Source organism: Lipotes vexillifer, unplaced genomic scaffold (assembly GCF_000442215.2).
Source record: "Lipotes vexillifer unplaced genomic scaffold, Lipotes_vexillifer_v1.1 scaffold1675, whole genome shotgun sequence".
NCBI classification, from domain to species: Eukaryota; Metazoa; Chordata; class Mammalia; order Artiodactyla; family Lipotidae; genus Lipotes; species Lipotes vexillifer.
This window is the reverse complement of record NW_006784891.1, coordinates 248,549-271,409: the sequence shown is the minus strand read 5'-3', so window position 1 is coordinate 271,409 and position 22,861 is coordinate 248,549. Positions and strand designations below refer to the sequence as shown.

At 38.5% G+C, this 22,861-nt stretch overlaps 1 protein-coding gene across 1 annotated transcript in view; it reads right to left on the bottom strand.

The window, feature by feature from the left end:
* Positions 1 to 22,861, bottom strand: part of MIA3 (MIA SH3 domain ER export factor 3) — a 50,327-nt gene that overhangs the window by 16,371 nt on the left and 11,095 nt on the right. The window contains exons 5-10 of the mRNA XM_007457019.1: positions 20,735 to 20,880; positions 5,181 to 5,312; positions 2,235 to 2,256; positions 1,433 to 1,521; positions 744 to 821; positions 549 to 659 (exon numbers count right to left, since the gene is read on the bottom strand). Coding sequence (XP_007457081.1) covers positions 549 to 659; positions 744 to 821; positions 1,433 to 1,521; positions 2,235 to 2,256; positions 5,181 to 5,312; positions 20,735 to 20,880 — 578 coding nt within the window. The remainder of the gene's footprint in view (positions 1 to 548; positions 660 to 743; positions 822 to 1,432; positions 1,522 to 2,234; positions 2,257 to 5,180; positions 5,313 to 20,734; positions 20,881 to 22,861) is intronic.

Sequence of the window (22,861 nt, the reverse complement as noted above, 5' to 3'; positions counted from 1 at the left end):
CGCCACAACTACTGAAGCCTGAGCACCTAGGGCCCATGCTCCGCAACAAGAGAAGCCAGAGCACTGAGAAGCCTGTGCAACACATCGAAGGGTAGCCCCCGCTCGCCGCAGCTAGAGAAAGCCTGCGCACAGAAACGAATACCCAACTCAGCCAAAGATAAATTAAAAAAAAAAAAAAAAAAAAAACTGTTCTAGCATTTAAAGTTTATTTTTAGAAAAGAACCATGCAAAAACAAATCAAAACAAAGTGCTAAGACCACTCAAAGGGGCAACTATTTCTTATTTGCTCTACATGTTTCAAAGGGCAGAGCCAAGCAATATGAAAATTACCCAGGGCTGAGGACAGAAATACTTCTGAGGCCTGTAAAATTAATAACTTGGGGTATTAGCATTTAAAATTCCACAAAAATGCATAGAAGTAGGTTCAACTTCCCTGACTCCCAATATTATTCGAGTTAAAGCATGGGAAAATGCAGAGTTCATCTCACCCAACCTACAAAATAGTTGAAAAGCCAATTTACAATAACACTTAACAGCAAAACTCTTACCAAGTCCTGATTCTTCGCATTCTGTTCTCTCTCAGATTCTAACATAGCATGCAAACTTTTAGCTGTGTCACCCAGAATTTCATTAGTTTCTTCAAGATTCTTGATTTTATCCTACAAAAAAAGGTATTAATAATAATTACTCATTATTTTTTTTTGTCTTTAGAATGTAATCTCAAAAGGAGAAGGGATTTTTACCTTAAATCTAATTGCTTCGTCAGAGAGAATCATGTTTTGTTTCTTGGTTTCTTGAACATGTTTCTTTGATTCCTTGATCTAAATAAAATAAAGCATTCAAACTTTAGAAACATAAATTATAGTGCTACCAAAACTTATCTCCAGGACTTCCCCGGTGGTTCAGTGGTTAAGACTCCACACTTCCACTGCCGGGGCCACAGGTTCGATCCCTGGTCAGGGAAGAACCCACATGTCGGGCCATACAGCCAAAAGAAAAAAAAAACCTTATCTCCAAATAGGAGATCCCTCAGAGAAGAAAGCAGTACTTTACACATATGATGACTACTTCACATTTGGATAGTTCATAGGAGATAAAAAAAAATTTTTTTAATATGATTTAAAAACACCATAACAGGGCTTCCCTGGTGGCGCAGTGGTTGAGAGTCTGCCTGCCGATGCAGGGGACACGGGTTCGTGCCCCGGTCCAGGAAGATCCCACATGCCGCGGAGCGGCTGGGCCCGTGAGCCATGGCCGCTGAGCCTGCGCGAATGGAGCCTGTGCTCCGCAACGGGAGGGGCCACAGCAGTGAGAGACCCGCGTACCGGGGAAAAAAAAAAAAAAAAAACCCACCATAACAACTGAACTATAAGACAGGAGGAAATAATTCGAGCTGGAACCACAGGGGGAAAAAACAAAGAATAATTAATACCTTCTGCTCATAACTTGATAATTTTTGTACAAGCTCTGCATTTTCTTTCATGATATTCTTCAACTTCTCAGAAATTTGCTGTTCAGTGACTGAAAAGGGGGGGAAATCCATAAAATCATCAAAAATTGAATTACCCAATGCATTAGCAGCAAAGACATGCTATCTGGCACTCTGAGGGAAATGAACTCAGCATAACTATTATGCCTTTAAAAAGCAAACTGTAGTTAACAGCACTAAGGGTGTAAAAATATTAAAATTTAAGAAAAACATAATAAGAACCCTTACTTCAATGAGATTCCAATTTAAATTTATTTCAAAGACAGGAAATACAGTAAAATGTTTTAGCTCAATGTCTTTCCCCTTCATGAGCACCTTTCTTCTCAGAAAATGTGATCATTTCGAATATATGCCATATGTAAATAGAAAGAGAAAATGCAAGCATATTGACATACCTCTATTCCTCAAATTATCTACTTAAATACGTATTTACTGTACTGAATAAACCATTAGCACAGGAACACTCTTCACAGGTAATAAACTGCACTACTTAAACATTCAAAGTCAATCTGCCTAAGCCGAATCCTCTTCTCCCTGCTGCCACCTCAACGCCTATCTCATCTACTAGCATCACCATCTACTCTGTCATCTAAGCTAGCAACCTAGCATTAGTAAAATGTTCAGGAGTTAATAAGTCAGTCAGAGATCAGAAGTCACCATATCTACTGTTAGCTTACACAAAACTCATATCAAATACCAGTACTGAGGGAATAGTACAAATAACAAAATAAGCCTGAATATTTACCTTGATATACTCTATTCTTTACCTAAAAGAGAAAGAAATAAAATTAAACTTGATATCAAGACATCTTATTAATAGAAATATTATAGTCCTTAACACAATAGTCAAATCATAACAGAATGAAAATTTAATAATGGTTTGGTTCAGCATAAGGATCCACAGGATTGAAAAATAAGAAAAGGCTAAAAAAAATTTCAAATTTAATTGGTAGTGATACTTCATTAACAGTTTCTGACAGATAAAAGCACTAAGGTAAATACCTTATTTCTGCAACTAAAGATACGTTCACGGGGACTTCCCTGGTGGTGCAGTGTTTTAAGAATCTGCCTGCCAATGCAGGGGACACAGGTTTGATCCCTGCTCCGGGAAGATCCCACATGCCATGGAGCAACTTAAGCCTGTGCACCACAACTACTGAGCCTGCGCTCTAGAGACCGCGAGCCACAACTACTGAACACACATGCCACAACTACTGAAGCCCGCGTGCCTAGAGCCCGTGTTCTGAAACAAGAGACGGCACCACAACGAGAAGCTCACGCACTGCAATTAAGAGTAGCCCCCGCTCACCACAACTAGAGAAAGCACGCGCACAGCAACGAAGACCCAACTCAGCCAAAAATAAATAAATTTTAAAAAAAAAGATAGGTTCATGTATCTTTTCAATGAGCACCAATCTTATTAAAAGAGCACTTAAGTTCCATAATGGAAAGGGATTATTATATATATGGAAGTTGCTAAGAGAGCAGACCTTAAAGGGGGGAAAAGGGGAAAAAAGATCTTGTAACTATGTATTGGTGACGGATGTTAATAACCAGACTTATTGGCAATCATTTTGCAATATATACAAATATCAAATTATTATTTGTACACCTGAAACTAATATAATGTTACTAGTCAATTATTTCTCCATTTAAAAAAAGTGAAGAGGAATAGTGGTTTCATATTAAACATACTAATGCTTCACTTATCCAAATCATTTATTTGACAACCCCAAATAGCCAGAATGAGATCTAGAAACAATGATAATTGAAAAAGACTCTGAGGAAACAAAATTAAAGGCATGATCGTTGTACTAAGATATGCCTCTTTCATGAGAAAACATCTTAGAATTCCTAATCAAAGTTGGCTATTGGGTGAATTTAGAAATCTAACAGACTACAGCATCTGATTTTCCCAACCCCCTAAAAACAGCAGTCATAAATCTAAAAGGGAAAAGAAGACTGCTGCAGGAAAATACACAAGCAATGAGAGAAATAACAGCTAACATCTTCTAAATCATCTCCTAAAGACAGCACCGAATTACAGGAGAATAAAATACAAGCAGTACTCAATTTTTAAAAGAGTGTTACTAAATGTCTTTGTAACCCAGAACTTATTTCCCTTGTCAAACATCATAAATGGTGATGAGATGCTCAGATCAGTCCACAAATCATCCATGATCTCAATATTACAATTATTACAGTATCTAATACCATTTTTAATGATGCTGTTACAGGAAACTGCATTCAGAGTTCCAACACAGAAATAAATAACTATTTCTCTAATGTCACAGCCTTGCTAATGAGGGAGTAAGCTTCCTTTATCCTCCTTTCACCCAAATCAACAGGCGAGGGAAAGCAGGAAGATGCAACAAGCAGGCAATGAGAGTAGGGACCAAGGTCCCAAATGTTGAGGCTGCAGGGCAGCAGTTAGGACATAAAGCCTACATAACCTTGTAAAAATCTAAGCCATGTCAGGGTTTTTGAGATGGGAGAATTAAGAGTGGGAAACAGAAAACGTTTTCACCGTTTTCCCTTCTGTTCACCCTTTCTATTCTTTTTCCTTGTACCTGAGGAAAAGCCCCATGAGGTTTAAGGAGTCTTCACAAGAATCCAGGCAAAAGACCCTTCTTTTTAAGTGATTTTACAATTACTTGTGCAAGGAGAAAAAGCTTATTAACAATGATATGTCTGATAAAATTAAGAAATCAGAATACTCAAAGTTTAGAATGGTACTCATCCAATGCTTTGGGCCATTTAATTGTTAAGCTTCAACTGAAACTGAAAGCTTTTCATCTGCAAAGCTCATTTACACAGAATGACTTCTTCCTCAGTTATGTTAGATGACCACGAAACAGAATCATAAGCATGTATCTGTACAAGAATACATACATATATATATATAAGCATGAAAGACAAATTATACACAGAAAAAGACCCTAAGGAATAAAAATTTTAACAGTGTGTCTTTGGACACTATATAATATATATTTCCAAATAAAAAGATGTTTTCTGAACAGCACACGATCAAATTAGAAAAATCTGTGAAACAGATATATATAAGGAAAAGGACTGAAAATTTACCTCTTCTCCTGATATATATTTTTACCATTTGCAGCATTTTTTCTGTACGTATATATGCGTTTATATAATACACAGTTTATCTACACTTTAAAGTTTTGGTTTCTGCTTTTTTCCACTTAACATTAAATTGTGAGCACTTTCTGTGCCCCAATGTCTTTGGAATATAGAAATTTTAAGAGCTGCCTAATATCTCATTATATAGATGAACAGTAATTTAATAACCGCCCCCCCCACGATGGATCATTTAGGTTCTGTGAAGTTTTCACTCTAATAAACACGGTTCCATTTTTAACACCCTATACAAGATCTCTAATGTATGATCGGTTACTTTTTTAGAATAGACTATTAGATATGATATTATACTATATAAAAGGACATGAACATTTTTAAGGCTTCTGATTTATAAACTGAAGTTTTCCCATTGAGATTATACACATGTCGTCTTGTTCACCTATGTCTTTACCAACAAAGATTACACTGTTAGCCTGGATTATAAATATTAATTTGTGTTCAACTTAGTAACTAAAAAAGAAACAAAAAGGCAAGTGATTATAAAACAGTCCTGTATTTATGAGTCTAAAGGTATACGTTAATTTTATTTACTCACAGCAAGGACAGTTCTCCAGAAGAAAATGGCAAATGAAACAATTCCTAAGAAGGCAGTGGTAAGTACAGGCTTCCAGGGCAGTCCGTAAAAATCAGGCCCAGGCTGAACATCATCAGGCAATGCAGCAACTAGCTGAAATAGAGATATTAGAAATTGTGGAAAACCTGAAAGAAATTTACAATAAAGCAGTCACAGAGAATCATCCACAGAAATCTAATTCAAACTCCATTACATAGCGATCCCCTCAAAGTTCTTCAATAGTTTCCACTGCTTCAATAAAAAGAGGATACTGGCAGCTTCCTATTTCTTGTTCGGCTTGACCTATTTTTAAACATTATAAATCTGTCTTTACATTGAGCATATATTTCCATTTTGCAATAAGCCCTACACATCATGTTGTCCAACACATGGCTCGAATCTCTCTGAATCATACTTTTCTCTTAGCTGGTTTTTATGATTTAAACCACATAAAACAAGAAGTTGAAACATACTATAGAATCTTTTATGGCTGCAAATAAAACCGAAGTGATAATGAACAACGCAAATATCAGCTTTTCCTCTAAGATTTGAAATCTTAATTGTTTTCTATTCACAGAAAGACAAACGCTGAGAAACTGCAAACACTTCCTGATAACTAACTGGTTTAGATAGACTGCTCTGAATTTAACTGTCTTCTATAAACCCAATGTTTTCATTTTAAAAGTTTCCTCAAAGACAGCGCATTAAACTCCTGTCTGCTTCTACACTGTTTTCACGGCCCTGTAGAAGTTAACTATCATATTGGCCCCATCCTCCAAAGGTGCGGAGGATAACATGAAAAGGAGCCGTAGGGACGTGATGACGCTCGCTTGTTTTGATCACGACTGTGTACCAGAAAGTAACACAGTGCCTGGCACATCGTAAGTAATTAAAAAATGAAGACGCGACAAAACCTTCTCAAATACACTCCCATCATCTCCTTAAACAGCACCGAAACGTCCCGCCCGCTTCGGGCCTAACACACTCTATTTCCTCTTCGCCCCGTCCGCTCAGAACTCGTCCACCCGCCCGCCAGAGCTGAGGGCGGGGGCCCGTCACCTCCAGGAGCCTGCCGAAGAGAGCTGCGTAGAGCACCGACAGGGGTCCCAGAAGCTCCGAGTCCCCCGGGGAAGAGGTGACAGAAGGCACAGTGGCAGGAACTAAGTCCATCGTGACGGGACAGCGGAGCGGAGGCGACACTTCCCCGCGGGACGACACTGGACCCCCTCTCTGTCACCGTTTCCTCCTTCGGAAAGGACCCGGCTCAGGGGGCGGAACCTGGGACTGAACTTTGCCTGCCCCGGCAGCTTGCACTTTCGCCCTACTCCTCCTGTAAAACACGTCATCAGACACGGCCCCGGGCGGAAGTACACGAGTCTACGGAGGCCGGGCCCGCCGTAGGCGGGGCCGTAGCGGAAGAAACCAACGGTCGAGCGGGGCGGGGGAGAAGAGCGAAGAGACCTCCGCGGAAGGAACCAAGTAACGAGGCGAAGATGAAGGGGCTCACCTGCGGCAGGAACTGGGAGAGAAAGCGCTGTTCCATGGGCCCGGGAGCTTCGAGAAAGAGGAGAGTGGGCGGGGGCTGGGGGAAAGGAGAAAGGCCAGACACTTAACTCCTGCCCAGAGCTAGATCCTTTTGTCACCAGGTGCTGAGACGCCGGGCACCTGCTCTAAAATGCTCAAGACAGATCAGCCGTTCCCGCTCCCTCGATGGACCACCCCCTGCCTCGGCCACCATCTCCTGGGCCAGGTTCCTTCCCAGCCCGCTCCAGTCCTGCTTGCTTTTCCCCTTCCTGGACTCCAAATGTCCACACTGTCCCACATTCGTGCCGATGCCCCTTTAAAAAGTGTAATTCTAGGGAATCTTGTCATTACCACACCTATGCCAATGAGGTCAGTTCTGGGTCCCACATTTTAGGGTTATAGGACTTGTGGAAAAGGGCAAGGAAGAGTCTGGAAATTGCGTTCTGAAAGTGGAAGAAACTAAGGATATTTAACCTGGGGGGGGAACGATGTTTGCAGATCTTTAAAGGTATGTCTATGAGTTGAATATAAAGCCAATTGATTAGAACAATCAAGCAGGAAAAGCCTGAAAAAGAAGGGCATGGCATGGGTGGAAGGTAGGCAGGCGGTTGAAGCAGGCTCTGTAATTAAAACAGTCTGCTACTGGCCCAATAATAGACAGACCATGGAACAGAACAGAAAATCTAGAAATAGGCCCAACTGCGTTGGCAACTCAGCATACAGTAAGAGTCAGTTGGGGGAAAAACAGACTTTTTATTTAATAAGGCGGTGTTGGCCTAACTGGATAACCAAATGGAAAATAATAAAAATTCGATCTTTTTCTCACTATTCACAAGAATACATTCCAAATGGGTCAGAAACCTGAATGTAAAAAATGAGAACAAACAACTACTACAAAAAAAAATATGGATGTATTACGAGTGAGCAAAACCTTCCTAATTAGGTCTCAAAATCCAAGCGAAAAGATTTGTAACCTTGATCACTTGGAGGAAAAAAAAAAAAAAGTGTCCAGCCCATGGACACAAAAATACAAAATAAGCAAAGCCTGACAATGAAAACCTACGGAAAACATATTTGTAACATATTACAAAGGGTTAATATTCCTAAAATATAAAGAACTTTACAAATAGACAAAATGGCCAGCAAACCTATAGTAAAATGAGCTGAAAAAATGAATAGATAGTCCTCAGGAAAAGAAGTAGGAATAGCTCACAAACAGGGAACCATGCTCTGTCTCACTCATAATGAAAGAAATACAAATTAAACCCACACTGAGATACCATTTCTCACTTACATTGGCAAGATCCGAACATTTGACAACATATTCTTAGTAAGAGAATGCAGAGGAAATGGGTACTCTGATGCACTGCTGATCATTATACAAAATGATAACAACCCCTATAAACAGTAATCTGGCAACATCTCCCAAAATTACCTGTGTAATTACCTACTGATGCAACAATCCAACTTCTAAAGTTCTATCTCAAAGATACTAGAAATATAACAACAAATGTTGGAAAGATATATGCACAAAACCATGTTATTCCAGCATTATTTATAATAACAAAAGACTGGAAATAACCAAACTGTCCATCGACAGAAGAGTTGTTGAATACACTAAAGTATACAGTTGACCACTGAACGACACAGAGGTTAGGGGTACGAACCCACTGAGTAGTCAAAAATCCCCGTACAATTTATAGTCAGTGGGCCCTCCTTATGCAAGTTTCCTTGGTATCCTCCTTCTGCATCTGAGGATTCAACCAACTGCAGATTGTGTAATACTGTAGTACGCATTTAGTGAAAACAATCCGCGTATAATTAGGGATCCAAACAATTCAAACTCGTATTGTTCAAGAGTCAACTGTACTGCGAAACTGGAAAAAATAAATTAAATAATTCTATATACTGCTAGGGTATGATGTCTAGAATATACATATCTTTTTAAAAGGGGGTGGAGAAAAGTATATTTTTATCTAAAAAATAAAAGGAGAAATTATTTTTTTCCCAGCTTTGAGGTAAAACTGACATGCAATAAACTGTACATATTTAAAGTGCACATCTGGATAAGATGAGTACATCTGTGAACCCATCATCACATTCAAGATAATGAACATATCCTTCACCTCCAAAAGTCTCATCTCCTTGGTAACCCTACCTCCCACCACTTGTCACAGAATTTCTGTCCTAATGGATTAGTCTGCATTTCCTAAAGTTTTATATATATGGAATAATTCCCTATGTATTCTATTTTCTCTGGCTTCTCTCACTCAGTATAAATTGAGATTCATCCATGTTGCTGCATATATCAGTAGGTCATTAGTTTTTACTGCTGAGTAGTGTTTCATTGTAGGGATAAACCACAATTTATTTACTTACTCACCTGCTGATAGACATTTGGGTTTTTTCCAGTTTTTGACTTTTACAAATTGAACTGCAATGAAGATTGACATACAAGGCCTTCTATGGATGTATAACTTATTTTTCTTCGGGGTAAATGCTTAGCAGAGGAATGGCTGGATCATCTGACAGGCGTATGTCCACCTTTTTAAGAAACTGACAAAATGTTTTCCAAGGTGGTTGTACCATTTTAATATCCCCACCAGCAGTGTATATTTCCAGTTCCTCCACATCTTCTCCAACACTTGGTCTTTTTAATTTTAGTCATTCTATTGTGTGCAGTGATAACTCAGGGTGGTTTAAATCTGCATTTCTCTCATAATTAATGAGGTTGAGCTTTTTTTTTTTTTTTTTACTGTGCTTATTTGCTGTCCACATCACATATCTTCTTTGGTGCTATTATTTTACTGGGTTATCAGTTTTCTTATTAATGAGTTTTGAGAGTTCTTTATATATTTGGGATATAAGTCCTTTATGAGATATGTGCTTTGCAATGATTCCTTCCTAGTCTGTGGCTTGATATGATTAAGTTTAAGCCTAGCATCTTTTTTTTTTCTATTTGTCCCATCTGTTCTTTGTTCCCTTTTTCCCCGATTCTGCCTTCTTTTGAATCAAGCCTTTTAATGATTCTATTTTATCTCCTTTGTTGGTTTATTAGCTATAACTAATAACTATAGCTAGTTATAACTATAGCTAGCTATAACTATAGCTAGGTTATAGCTAGCTATAGTTATAGCTAGCTATAACTCCTTGTTTTGTTATTCTAGTGGTTACTTCAGAGTTTATACTATACATCTTTAACTTATCAGTCTACCTTCAAGTGATACTATACTACATATATGCAATAAGAATTTTGCACAAGAGTTACCACTTTTCCCTCTCCTGACCTTTAAACTATTGTTGTCATATGTTTTATTTCTACATATTTTCTAAACCCCATAGTACATTAATAATATTTTTCTTTAAACAGTAAATTAAATTTTAAAGATATTTAAATAATGAGATAATCATTTTATATATTTACCCATATGGCTACCATTTCTGCATTCTTCACTCCTTTGTGTAGCTCCATTATTTCCATCTGTTGTCATTTTCCTTATGCCTAAAGGTCTTCCTTTAACATTTATTATGGTGCAGATGTGCTGGTGAATTCTTTCAGCTCTTGTATGTTGGAAAAAAATCTTCATTTAATCTTTGTTTTTGAAAATTATTTTGCTGGGTATGCTATTGGAGATTAACAATATTGCTCTTGAAGTGTATATATATATTTTTTAATTAATTAATTAATTAATTAATTTTTTGGCTGTGTTGGGTCTTTGTTGCTGTGTGTGAGCTTTCTGCAGTTGTGGTGAGCAGGGGCTACTCTTTGTTGCCGTGCACAGGCTTCTCACTGTGGTGGCTTATCTTTGTTGCGGAGCACAGGCTCTAGGCACATGGGCTCAGTAGTTGTGGCTCACGGGCTCTAGAGCGCAGGCTCAGTAGTTGTGGCACATGGGCTTAGTTGCTCCTCAGCATGTGGGATCTTCCCAGACCAGGGCTTGAACCCGTGTCCCCTGAATTGGCAGGCGGATTCTTAATCACTGCGCCACCAGGGAAGTCCTTGAAGTATATTAAAAGATATTATTCTGGGCTTCCCTGGTGGCGCAGTGGTTGAGAGTCCGCCTGCCGATGCAGGGGACACGGGTTCGTGCCCCGGTCCGGGAAGATCCCACATGCCGTGGAGCGGCTGGGTCCGTGAGCCATGGCCGCTGAGCCTGCGCGTCCGGAGCCTGTGCTCCACAACAGTAAGAGGCCCGTGTACCGCAAAAAAAAAAAAAAAAAAGATATTATTCTACTGTATTCTCCCATTCCTTGTTTCCAACAAGAAACCTGATGTCAACCTTATCTTACTTCCTAAAATCTCTTTTCTCTAGCTGCTTTTAAGATTGCTCTTTATCACTTACTTTGATCAACTTGATTATGATATGTCTTGGTGTAGTTTTCTTCATGCTTCTTATACTTGGGTTTCATTGACTTTCTTAGATCTGTGTGGGTCTATAGTTTTCATAAATTTTGGAAAATTTTCACCCATTATTTCTTCAAATAATTTTCTGGACACCTCTTCTATCCTTTCCTGCAGGGATTCCAGTTATACATTTATTACAGGGCTTGAAAGTGTCCCCACAGCTCACTGATGACCTGTTCATTTTTCTTGAGTCTTTTTTCTCCTGTATGTTTCATTTTGGATAGCTTCTATTACTGTATCTTCAAGTTCACTAATCTTTTCACCTACAATGTTCAGTCTAGTATTAATCCCACCCAGTATATTTATCACCTCAGGCAGTTCATCTTTAGAAGTTTGATTTGGGTCTTTTTTAAAAAAAAAAAAAATCTTTCATGTCTCTACTTAAATGGTAATAATAACTGTTTAGTATCCTTGCCTAATTCTAACAACTCTGGCAGTTCTTGGTTGGTTTGGTTGTTTTTTTTTTCTGGTACGCAGGTCTCTCACTGCTGTGGCCTCTCCCGTTGCGGAGCACAGGCTCCGGACACGCAGGCTCAGCAGCCATGGCTCACGGGCCCAGCCGCTCCGCGGCATGTGGGATCTTCCTGGACCGGGGCACGAACCCATGTCCCCTGCATCGGCAGGCGGATTCTCAACCACTGCGCCACCAGGGAAGCCCTCTTGGTTGGTTTTGATTGGCTGATTTTTCTCCTCATCATGAGTCATCTTTTCTCACCTCTTCGCATGCCTGGTAATCTTTGACTGGATGCCATACATTATGAATAAATGTGATGGTGATTTTTTTATGTCAGTTTGGCTGGTCATGGGGTACCCAGATTAAATGTCATTTTGGGATATGTCTGTGTGTGTTTCCAGATGAGATTAGCATTTGAACTGATGGAATCAGTAAAGTACGTTGCCCTCTCCAGTGTGGGCATCATCCAATCCACTGAGGGCCTGAATAGAAAAAAATGCAGAAGAAGGAATTTGTCCCATCTTCCCTGATTTCTTGAGCTGGAACATCAGTCTTCTGTTCTTGGTGCTCCTGCTTCTCAGGCCCTCAGACCTAGACTAGAATCTTGTCATCGGCTCCCCAGGCCACTGGACTTTGGACTGATTACAACACCAGCTCTGTGGGGTCTCCAGCTTGCAGACTGCATACTGTGGGACTTCTCAGCCTCCAGCTCTGTGTAAGTCAATTCCTTGTAATAAATCTCTTCCTATATGTATATCCTCTTGGTTCTGTTTCTCTAGAGAACCCTGACTAATACAACAGACATTCTTTTTTTTTTTTTTTTTTTTTTTTTTTTTTTTTTTTTTTTTTTTTTTTTTTTTTTTTTTTTTTTTTTTTTTTTTTTTTTTTTTTTTTTTTTTTTTTTTTTTTTTGCGGTCCGCGGGCCTCTCACTGTTGTGGCCTCTCCCGTTGCGGAGCACAGGCTCCGGACGCGCAGGCTCAGCGGCCATGGCTCACGGGCCCAGCCGCTCCGTGGCATGTGGGATCTTCCCGGACCGGGGCACGAACCCGTGTCCCCTGCATCGGCAGGTGGACTCTCAACCACTGCACCACCAGGGAAGCCCTACAACAGATATTCTTAAGCTTTGTCCTGGGATGCAGGTAAATTACTGGGAAACAATTTGATTCTTTTGGGTCTTGCTTTTAAGATTTGTTATGTAAGACATAAGCAACATTTAGTCTGAGGCAAGACCCTTCTGAAACTCTACCCAATTCCCCTAGAATTAGGAGGTACTGTTCCTGGCCCTGTGTCAGCAACTGTTCCCTCTACTCACTGATGTGTTTTTCTGACCGTGAATAGTCTTGTCACACTCACGTGCTGATCAGTACTCTGATGAATACTCGAAGGGGACCTCTCAAAGCTCCCTAGGGTTCTCTCTCTGTGTAGTGCTCTCCTTTTGGTACTCCGCGCTGTGAATTCTAGCTGCTTTGCTTTCCCTGGACTTTCAGCTCCATCCCCTTAACTCAGGGTTCCTCCTTTCTGTGCCACAGGCTGGGAACTTTCTCAAGACAATAAAATGTAACAATTGTAGCCCTCATGGCATCTGTTCCCTATCTTTCAGGAATTACTGTCCTCATGGCTTGAAAACTGTTGTTTCATGTATTTTGTCTGATTTTTTCTTTTTAGCTGTTTCAGTTAGGAGGGTAAAGCTGGTACCTAAAAATCTATCTTGGCTAGATGCAGAAATCATTTGCTTATTTTTTAATGGTAGGGTAGATAATGAAATTAATTTTTAAAATACCTATAGAGGAGGGTGTCAACAGGTTGGATGACACTAGGACAAAAGTTAGACTTCTCTGAATAGACCCTGTTTTACAAATTGACTTGGGCTCTTGTAAATGTTAGATAATTATAAAATAAAAAATATTTTTAAAAATCCCTAAAAATTGAAAGCAAATATGAAACAATTAACCTAACTGTGTATCAAGTTGGTGGCAGAACAACATTAAGGAATTATTTCAGGCATACCCTAGTGGGAAATAGGTTAAAGACAAAAAGAATTGCAAAACATCCTTGCAATTTTTTCAATAATGTATCGCTGGTGGCAGTGTTGATATTGGTATTTTTAATACTGTTATGTGAATATTGTAAAATAAGGTAAATAATTATGTTGACGTTAGTAAAAACTGAGATTTCCAACACTGGAGAAAGAAAATACAATGTCAGATAGATGTGGTTAGCTTAACTTCCACTAGCATCCTTAATTCTGATTGGGAGCATCCACGTGGCATCATGATGAATATTCACATAAGAAAATCCCCACATATTTCCTAGCTTTGTCCTCTAAAAAAGGCCTAGACCTGATGGCCAACTCAAAAGCAATAAGCAATCGTAGTATGCAGAATGTTGCCTCTAAATACCATCTCCCACTAAAAGGAACCAGGGCTCTTTAGAGAAATAGCTCCTTCGAGATCTGGGCAGAAAATGTACCAAATGAGCTTGGAACATCTAGTTACACTAGAAAGCAAGGAAGGTATCAGTGACCATGAGGTGGTGTCAAAAGGGCCCAGGAGCCAAGCTGAAGAGGCTCCCACTGACCAACAATGGGAGAAATTGAGCACTGATAAGAATAATAACTACACTCTAATATTTTCAAATTCATGACATCATAATGATTCTTAAAAAAGAATTAGAAGAGATACACACACAAAAGCCTTTGGGAATCTCTGGATAATGCTGGGAAGACAACTCATTATTTTGAAAACTATTTAAACAGAAAGAATCAAATATTTATACTGCCTTAACTATACACACCAAATCTCAGTGTAAAGCATAGTTGACTGTAAATTTCTCTTTGTAGAAGTGTCCCAGTCTTTACATGAAGTAGGAATAATACAGTCAATTACCATTCTGCAGCCTATGATACAGATTTAGTCAATGTCACCAGTGACTAGTAACATCAAAAAAAGAGGGACATCTAGACATTAGCTGCCTCCTGATAGAAGTATACATCTTCTATTAAGTATTCTTGCCAAACAAAATTGAAACTGAAAAAAAAAAAAAATTGAACCTGAATCTGACTACCAATCTGACCAACCAATTCCCAAGAAGTATAAAGAACAAGGGAAATGTTCCATTGTACTAGGGGAATGCAGTTAGCAAAATCCACACTATGATACCCCCTAGCAGCCAAACCTGTTTGTTCAATGAATACATTGCAACAAACAACAATGAGACATCTACAGACAGAGTAACTAATCTGATACTTGCCTGCCCACTGAAAATAACTAGAAAACTAGACAAGATATATGAAAAAAAATAGTTTTTCAGGAACAGAACAATAGGCAGCACACAATTGTGACTCCTGAGAGAAGGGAAACAAATGAGGTGAGCCCTGTGATCACCCAGCTTTCTATACCTAGAGGCACTTTCTAGACCTCAGTACAAGCAGGGAGAACCAAAGCAGAGTACACCAGTCTCACTAGGAGGCAGAGATCAGAGCTCAGGGAGACTGAGGTGCCTGAAATATGCAGGCGAAGTTACCAGAAAGATGAGAACTACAAAGAAAGAGTTCCAGAAATCTGCAAGGATGACTCCTTCAGTCTTGGGCTGAACTCAAAGCAGCACCTGTGTAAGCAAGATTCCTTGAGGATCAGCAAAGAACAATTACAGGCAAAAAGAACAACTATAAGGAGGCTGGAAGCTGAACAATTCCCAGTTAACACAGGGCTGGGAGACATTTGTATTTCAGCTAGTCAGCATGAATTAACGTTAATGAATGCTCAAGGCATTTAGTACATTACAGAAGAATAACATCATCATAGTAGGGAAACACTAGCCCTGGAGTAAAGACTATACATATACTACACCTCCTAACAGATCTTAAAAGTAAGACTAGAAAGGATCAAGCTGATCATCGAGTAACTTAACAGCTTAGCAAAACAAACTTCAATCCTTTTTAAAGGAAGCCAGCAAAACCCAGGCACCCAACAACATTCACATTCACAGCGCCTAGCATCCAAAAAACAAACAAACCAAAAAAAAAAAAACTTTAGACGTGGAAAAAAGCAGGAAAATGTATCCCATAACTAAGAGATAAGTAAAAACAGACCAAGAAATTGCAAGAGATGACAGAATATTAGCTTTAAAGGGCTTTAAAAGAATCATAAAATATATTTAAGAATTTTTTTTAAATGACCATACTAAGGAGAGAAATGGAAGATATAAAATAGGACTGAGTGGAACTTTTAGAGCTAAAAAATAAAATATCAGGAATAAAAAATTCACCTGATGGGCTTAACAACAGATTAGATTCCACAGAAGAAAAGATCAATGAACTTGAAGACAGCAACAGGAAGTACTTAAACTGAAGCAAAGACATAAAAGAGCTAAAAAACAACAACAAAAAAGAACAGAGCCTCAGTGACCTGTGGAACTACATAAAGTGAGCTAACATATGTATAGTTAGAGTCCTAGAAGGAGAGGCAAGAGAAAGGGCACACAAAAATTTTTTGAAAAAATAATGTGAAAATTCATAGAACTGTACACAGAAAGGGTGAATTTTACTAGATGTAAATTATGCTTTAATTAATCTGACTTTTTAAAAAGGTGTGTTTATTCACAGATGACATGATCATCTACACAGAGAATCCTATGAAATCTACAACTCCCTCTAGAAATCATAGGTAAGTTAGTAAATAAGTACTAAGGCAATAAGTAAATAATAAGTAAATTTAGTACAGTACAAGGTCAACATACAAAAGTCAACTGTATTGCTACACATCACCAAAAAGTAATTGTAAACAAAATGTAAAAAAGATACCATTTACAACATCAAAAACCATGAACTACATGGCATACATAAACGAAATACACATGAAACTTGTACAGTGAAAACTACAAATCGTTGTTTAGAGAAATTGAAGATCTAAATGAATGTAGAGATGAACTTAATTAGAAGCCTTAATATTTGTTGATATCAGTTCCTCCCAGACTCATCTATAGATTCAATATAATAACAATCAAACAGCAAGCTTTTTTGTAGAAACTGATAAGTTGGTTCTAAAATGTACATGGAAATGCAATGGAAATGTGGTAGCCAAAACAATTTTGCAAAAGAACTACCTGACTGCAAGACCTATTATAAAGCTGTAGTAATTAAAAGCATGTGGTATTGTCTTAGGACAGAAATAGAGATCAGTGGAACAGAATAAAGTCCAGCAAGAGACATGCATATATGGTCAACTGATTTCACCTCAAGGTGCCAAGTAATTTGAAGGGGAAAGAAATGGTATGGGAGCAAATGGATATCCATTTTGGGGGGGGGGGGGAATGAAACCTGACCTTTACCTCACGTCATTCACAAAAATTAACTCAAAGTGGAACATAGACTTAATCATGAGAGGTATAATTATAAAACTTCTAGAAGAGAACATGAGAAAATATTCATGTCATCGGAAATGCCTAAGATTCCTTAGGCAGGAAATAAAAAGCACTTTACATAAAAGTAAACATTAATAAAATAGTGCTCATCAAAGTTTAAAATTTGCTCTTTAAAAGGCAATGTTAAGAGATTGAAAGGCCAAGCCAGAGTCTGGAAGAAATTATTTGCAATATGTACTGACAAAGGAGTTGTATCTAAACTATATGAATATAAAGAACTCTTAGACCTTAATATTTAGAAAGAAAAAACCCCAGTTTAAAGGAGGGCAACAAAATAATGCCATTTGCAGCAATATGAATGGACCTAGAGATTGTCATACTGAATGAAGTAAGTCATTCAGAGATACATGGTATCACTTATATGTGGAATCTGAAAAAAGGGTACAAATGAACTTATCTAAAAATAAAGTTAAAGATGTAGAAAACAAGCTTATGGTTACCAGGGGGTAAGAAGGGGGGAGGGATAAATTGGAAGATTGGGATTGACATATACACGCTACTATATACAGAATAGATAACCAATAAGGACCTGCTGTATAGCACAGGGAACACTACACAATACTCTGTAATGGCCTATATGGGAAAAGAATCTAAAAAAGAGTGGATATATGTATAACTGATTCACTTTGCTGTACACCTGAAACACACAACATTGTAAATCAACTGTACTCCAATAAAAATTAAATTGAAAAAAACATAAATAAATAAATAAAGAGGGGCAAAAGATTTGAAGAGCTATTTCACACACAAACCCACAAAAAAGTATGGCCACATGAAAAAGCGCTCAACATCATAAAGCATCAGGAAATACAATTAAAACCTCAAAGACACGCCCACTAGAATGTCTACAATTTAAGACTGATAATACCAGGTGTTAGCAAATATGTGACCAACTGGAGGTTTCAGAAATTGTTAGTGGAAGTATAAAATGGTACAGTCATCCTTGAGAACAGTTTGGCAGTTTCTAAGATAAAATAAACTTACCATGTGACTGAGCAAATTTCAATCCTAACTATAAATCCATTTATAATTGTAACTCTACAACAGGAAAAGCTAATCTATATGAGAAAAAGTTCTGTCAGTGGTTGCCTGGAGCAGGTAGTTCGGGGGATATATTGGGAAGGTACGCAAGGGAACTTTTTCAAACGAAGGAAATGCTCCGTATTTGCTTACAGTTGTTTTTACACGGGTGTAGACATTTGTTAAAACTCACTGAGCCATATTCCTAAAATGGGTACACTTTGTTACATGTAATATATACCTGATTAAAGTTGATTTAGGGCATATATCAAACGCTTATAACTTTTGGACTTCAGCAAGATCCCAAATTAAGTAAGAACAATTTTAAAAGGAGGGGAGGGGATTTTGAAATGTGTCAAATAATGGGTGTTATTAAGGAATTACCGTTAAGCTGAGTGATGGGCCCATGATTTCATTTTACTCTTCTCTCTCTTTACTATTACTACTTTGAAATGTTTCCATGCTAAAACACTAAAAAAAAACCCCATAATTAAAGCACTAACTTCAAATATTTAAAAGATTACTATATAGAAAAGGAATTAGATTCTAAGAGAAAAAAAAAAATCATATGGAGGAAAATTTGGAGTCAATATAAGAATGATCTAGCCAACAGAGCAATGTGTAGCCTTATAAGGTAGGTTGATCACACTAGGAATTTTTGATGCCCAGACCTCGTAACTACTAGTCAGGACTGTAGTAGAGGAAATTACTGCAGTTAGTGAGAAGTTAGACTAATTGTTCTCTCAGATCTCTCCAACCCTGAGATTCCATTAACTGTTGATCTATGCATCTGACTTCTGGTACAGTTTTTCCAAACAAGTCAGCACCCCATTATTCCCCAGCTCTATCAAATAATTATCTATACTACTTATTTGCTAGTTCACGAAAGCGATTTCATGTTTTCCATTTTTCCAATTTTCGTATAGATTTGATACACCCCTTTTTAAAAATCAGAACGATGCTTCATACCTCTTAGACTCTTTTATTCCTAGCACAATACTCTGTACATACTGGGCCATCAAAATACTTTCCCGACAATACCTTTCAAATCATTGTTAGTTTGTAACATGCACCCTTTTCTCTTGCTATTCATGTCTGCATCTTCTCCCACCATCCCTCAAGCAGAGACTGTATCCTCTACCACATCTGTGTCCCCCAGCCCAGGACTAGAACAGGGCTCTGTGCACATCCACAAATAAAATGAATGAAGAATTCCTCCCACATTTGGAGGCTGTTAAGTTTTAGAGGTGATGATGATTCATGCTGATAGCCAAATCTGAATTCTAAGACTGCCTTAATCACTGAAAATTTCATTATTCTAACTGCACAAGTCATGTACACCATCACCGGGGTGGCTACCACTACCACAACCATGGAGAAAACTGAAAAATGGTTTGGTTTTCCTCCATCTTTCCCATCCTGGTGGCCTTTCTCCTGAATTCCCCAGGTATTCAATGTCTTTACACTGCACTCCGACCATCCAAGTGAGAAGTAGGCAGGGGATGAGATCCTATAAAATGCCAGGCACTACATGAGACACTTGACATTATCAATTCATTTAATTCTTACAACAACTGGAGTAGGCATTATCTGCATTTTAAAGATGAGGAAGCTGAGGTTCAAACTTAGTAATTTGCCCAGGCTTCTAAATGATAAACCTGGGATTTGAAACCGGACCATCCTCACTCAAAGCCCCTGCATTTGAAATAACAAAAAATAACCGCTTTTCCTACAAAAGTCTTGAAATAACAGAACCTAAAGGAAAAATATTTTTGTTGGAGACAATACTTTCTCTATAGCTCCAAGGGCAACTTTGTCTCCAAATTTGGAAAGCTTGCTCATTCCCATACTTACCAAGAAGAACGTCGAATTTCAACAAATACCACAAGGGGGCGCTAAGTCCTAAAAAGCTTAAGCTTCTGGACAGATTAAATGTCTCATTTGGATCAGGACTCAGATAAATCTGAATAAATATTCTGCCATAAGTGACTCTAAGAACAAATATGACCATACTTCTTTCCTCATTAAAGCCTTCAAAGGATCTCCATCCCTAACATCACTTATCATGACACACAACTTCCTTTATGTGTGCCCATCTCCCGCCAAAAGACCATGACCCTCTAACTCTATACTTGGATAACACCAGCTAACGCTTCCCTGGTTTCCCCAAGTAACCTTTTCTTCATGTTCCAACTCTTCAAACATGCCTTCTTCCGTGTGACTGCATCTCCCCCAGTCCTATTCAACAACAAACTACACATCAAACTCACACGGGTCCTTCAACCCTGCTCAAAACATGTCTCGGCTAACTTCTGACCTTCTCTGACTGTCCTCCCACCTCAGTGAATTAATTTATTCAACATATTATTCCACCATCAGGTAAATACTTCTCTTCCTTCCCATATCGTACAGTGTTTCAAGTCAGTGTCCTTATCTCCCTGCTAGACTGAAAGGTCCTCGAGGGAAGAACCGCGTTTTACAGGTGTGCATACGTCTAGTGCTGGCAGGCAGCACATCCTTCTCAAGTGCTGAACTGAGCTAAGAACCCACCAACCAACATCACACACCTGCAGCTTGTTTCAGAGGCTACCTTCAAAGGCTCAGGGGTAATTTTCATAAAGACATTTTAAGTTCTTCATCTCATGCTTAAAATCAACTTGAAAACTGTAATGATCAACATTCTATTTGAAGAAATTGTATGTCAGACTTACCGTCTTAGTTAAATAAAACACGAATGAATATATGAAAAGAATTGCATTTTCCAAAAGTGTGACACTTGATGGTTCTTCAGCATCTGTTTCTAGTTGCTTTTTTGCATCAACAGCATCGATAGGAGTGACTTCTGTTGTAATTATCCCTAAAATTGAGGGAGAAAGCTAATACTTTATTTATGCTTCAGAATAAGATTTGTTTCTCTTCATGTAAAATATTTATTGAGTGCCCACTAAATATCAGTCACTCTGCCTGGATATGTGCTTCTCCTGAAGACAATTATATTAAAAAATTTCAGAACCCCCATTAGAGCCATCACATCCTCAATTATAAAGCGAACATCATCTCCAACCCACTCTACCCACCAGCAGTCCCTCCATCACTTCCCTGGCAATGCAACTGCTATCTGAACAATATAGACTCATGCAGATTGAGAAAACCAGAATTTTATGCTTTTCCCATATACACACTGTCACATTTAACAAACATTTATTTAGTGCTGGTGAAGCACTGTATTAGAAACTTCAGGCAAACAATGAGTAAGAAAAGAGTGTTAGTAAATCTATACAAATGGATGATCTTTTTTAAATCTGAAAAACTATGATTCTGAGTCAGTTAAAAACTGATGGATTTGTTTCCTTTTATGTGAGAGAATATGTAAATAAACAAAATTGAAAATTAAAAACAAAGAAAAAGAGTGTTAGTTTGCAGACTTGCACCCATACTCAACACCAGCACCTGGCGCCTGGCAGGCACTCAGTAACTGCTTACTGAATGGATGAATGACAGCTACACAAAAGGCAATATGGTAAACACCAAGAGAGATGAAAGGGAACTGCTTACAAGGTGGGGGCCTAGCTTGTAGCTCTGTGAAAAAGCTCGAATTCCAGCTCTTCCTGAAAGGATCTCCACATGACGGGGTGGTATGGAGGAGATATCAGGATGAGTTATTTGGGTCTGGGGTGCTTCTTATAAACAGCTAGGAGTCCAAGAAGCAATTAGTGAGAAGTTGGATTAGTTGCCACTCAGATCTCTTCCAGCCCTGAGATTCCGTTGCTATTGACGTATGAATCTGACCACTGGTGAGGTTTTCCCAATCAGGTCAGCACCTCAACACCTGAGATGCATGAAGGAACATTTGGGAAGATCAGCCTCTAAAGGTAGTTGATACCATTTTGTGCTGGAACTTAAAGGACAAGGCAAAATCTCTGTTTTTAATTCTGCAAGCAAAATCTTTCCTAACCCTGAATGTTTTTAAGCAAGAGAGTAGTAAGTCTTATTGATATATGACTCATTCTCAACAAGCAGAACCTTTTTGAGTTACAGGAGTTTAGAAGTAGAGAGTATTATACATGAATCCTCTGGAACATAGGAGACCTCTAATATGCCATTTCTTCTCAAATTAGCTGAATTCCTCTTCCTGCTGTGACCTCTCCTATATTTTAAAGGGGGGTAAATCAGGGGGGCAGCCCAGTGCTGCCAGGCCTGTGGTATCACAGGGTAATGCTTTACCTATGGTTAGAGACCATGACCTCTGAAAACGTAAAATGGTAATGATTCATATTGCCATATTGGATAGACAAAATAACACAATCAGCTGTTCTGATTTATTGGTAAAATGAGTGACTACACAAAAATTAGAAAGCTGTTGATACTATTACTTGGGTTGCATTCTTTAAAACTCTATTTTTAAAACAACTTTCTCAATCCAAATGAAATGAGTTGCTCTCCCCACTGGATGTTTACTGTGCTCAGTGATTAAGTACTATTCACAGGGGTCCCTCTACAATGGGCCGTTATGTACTGCAAAAATTCTGTACTGTTTCCTCTCATCTTATAGTATATCTAGACATAAATAACCCCTCATTGTTTAAAAAAAAAACTTCTATGTCCAGGTAGCAAATTAACAAAAGAACTAAGCTACAATGTACTCTGTTGGAGGGGAGGGGCAGATGGAGGGAAGACAGAATTTGTGAGTTTCAGAGGAGTGGTTCTCAAACTTTAACTTGTAACAGATCAGACTTCCCTGGACGGCTTGTTAAACAGATTGCCCGTCTCTACCCCCAGAGTTTCTGCAGCTGTTGGTCTGGCAGAAAACTACTGTTTTTGAGCATAAGGCTTTTTAA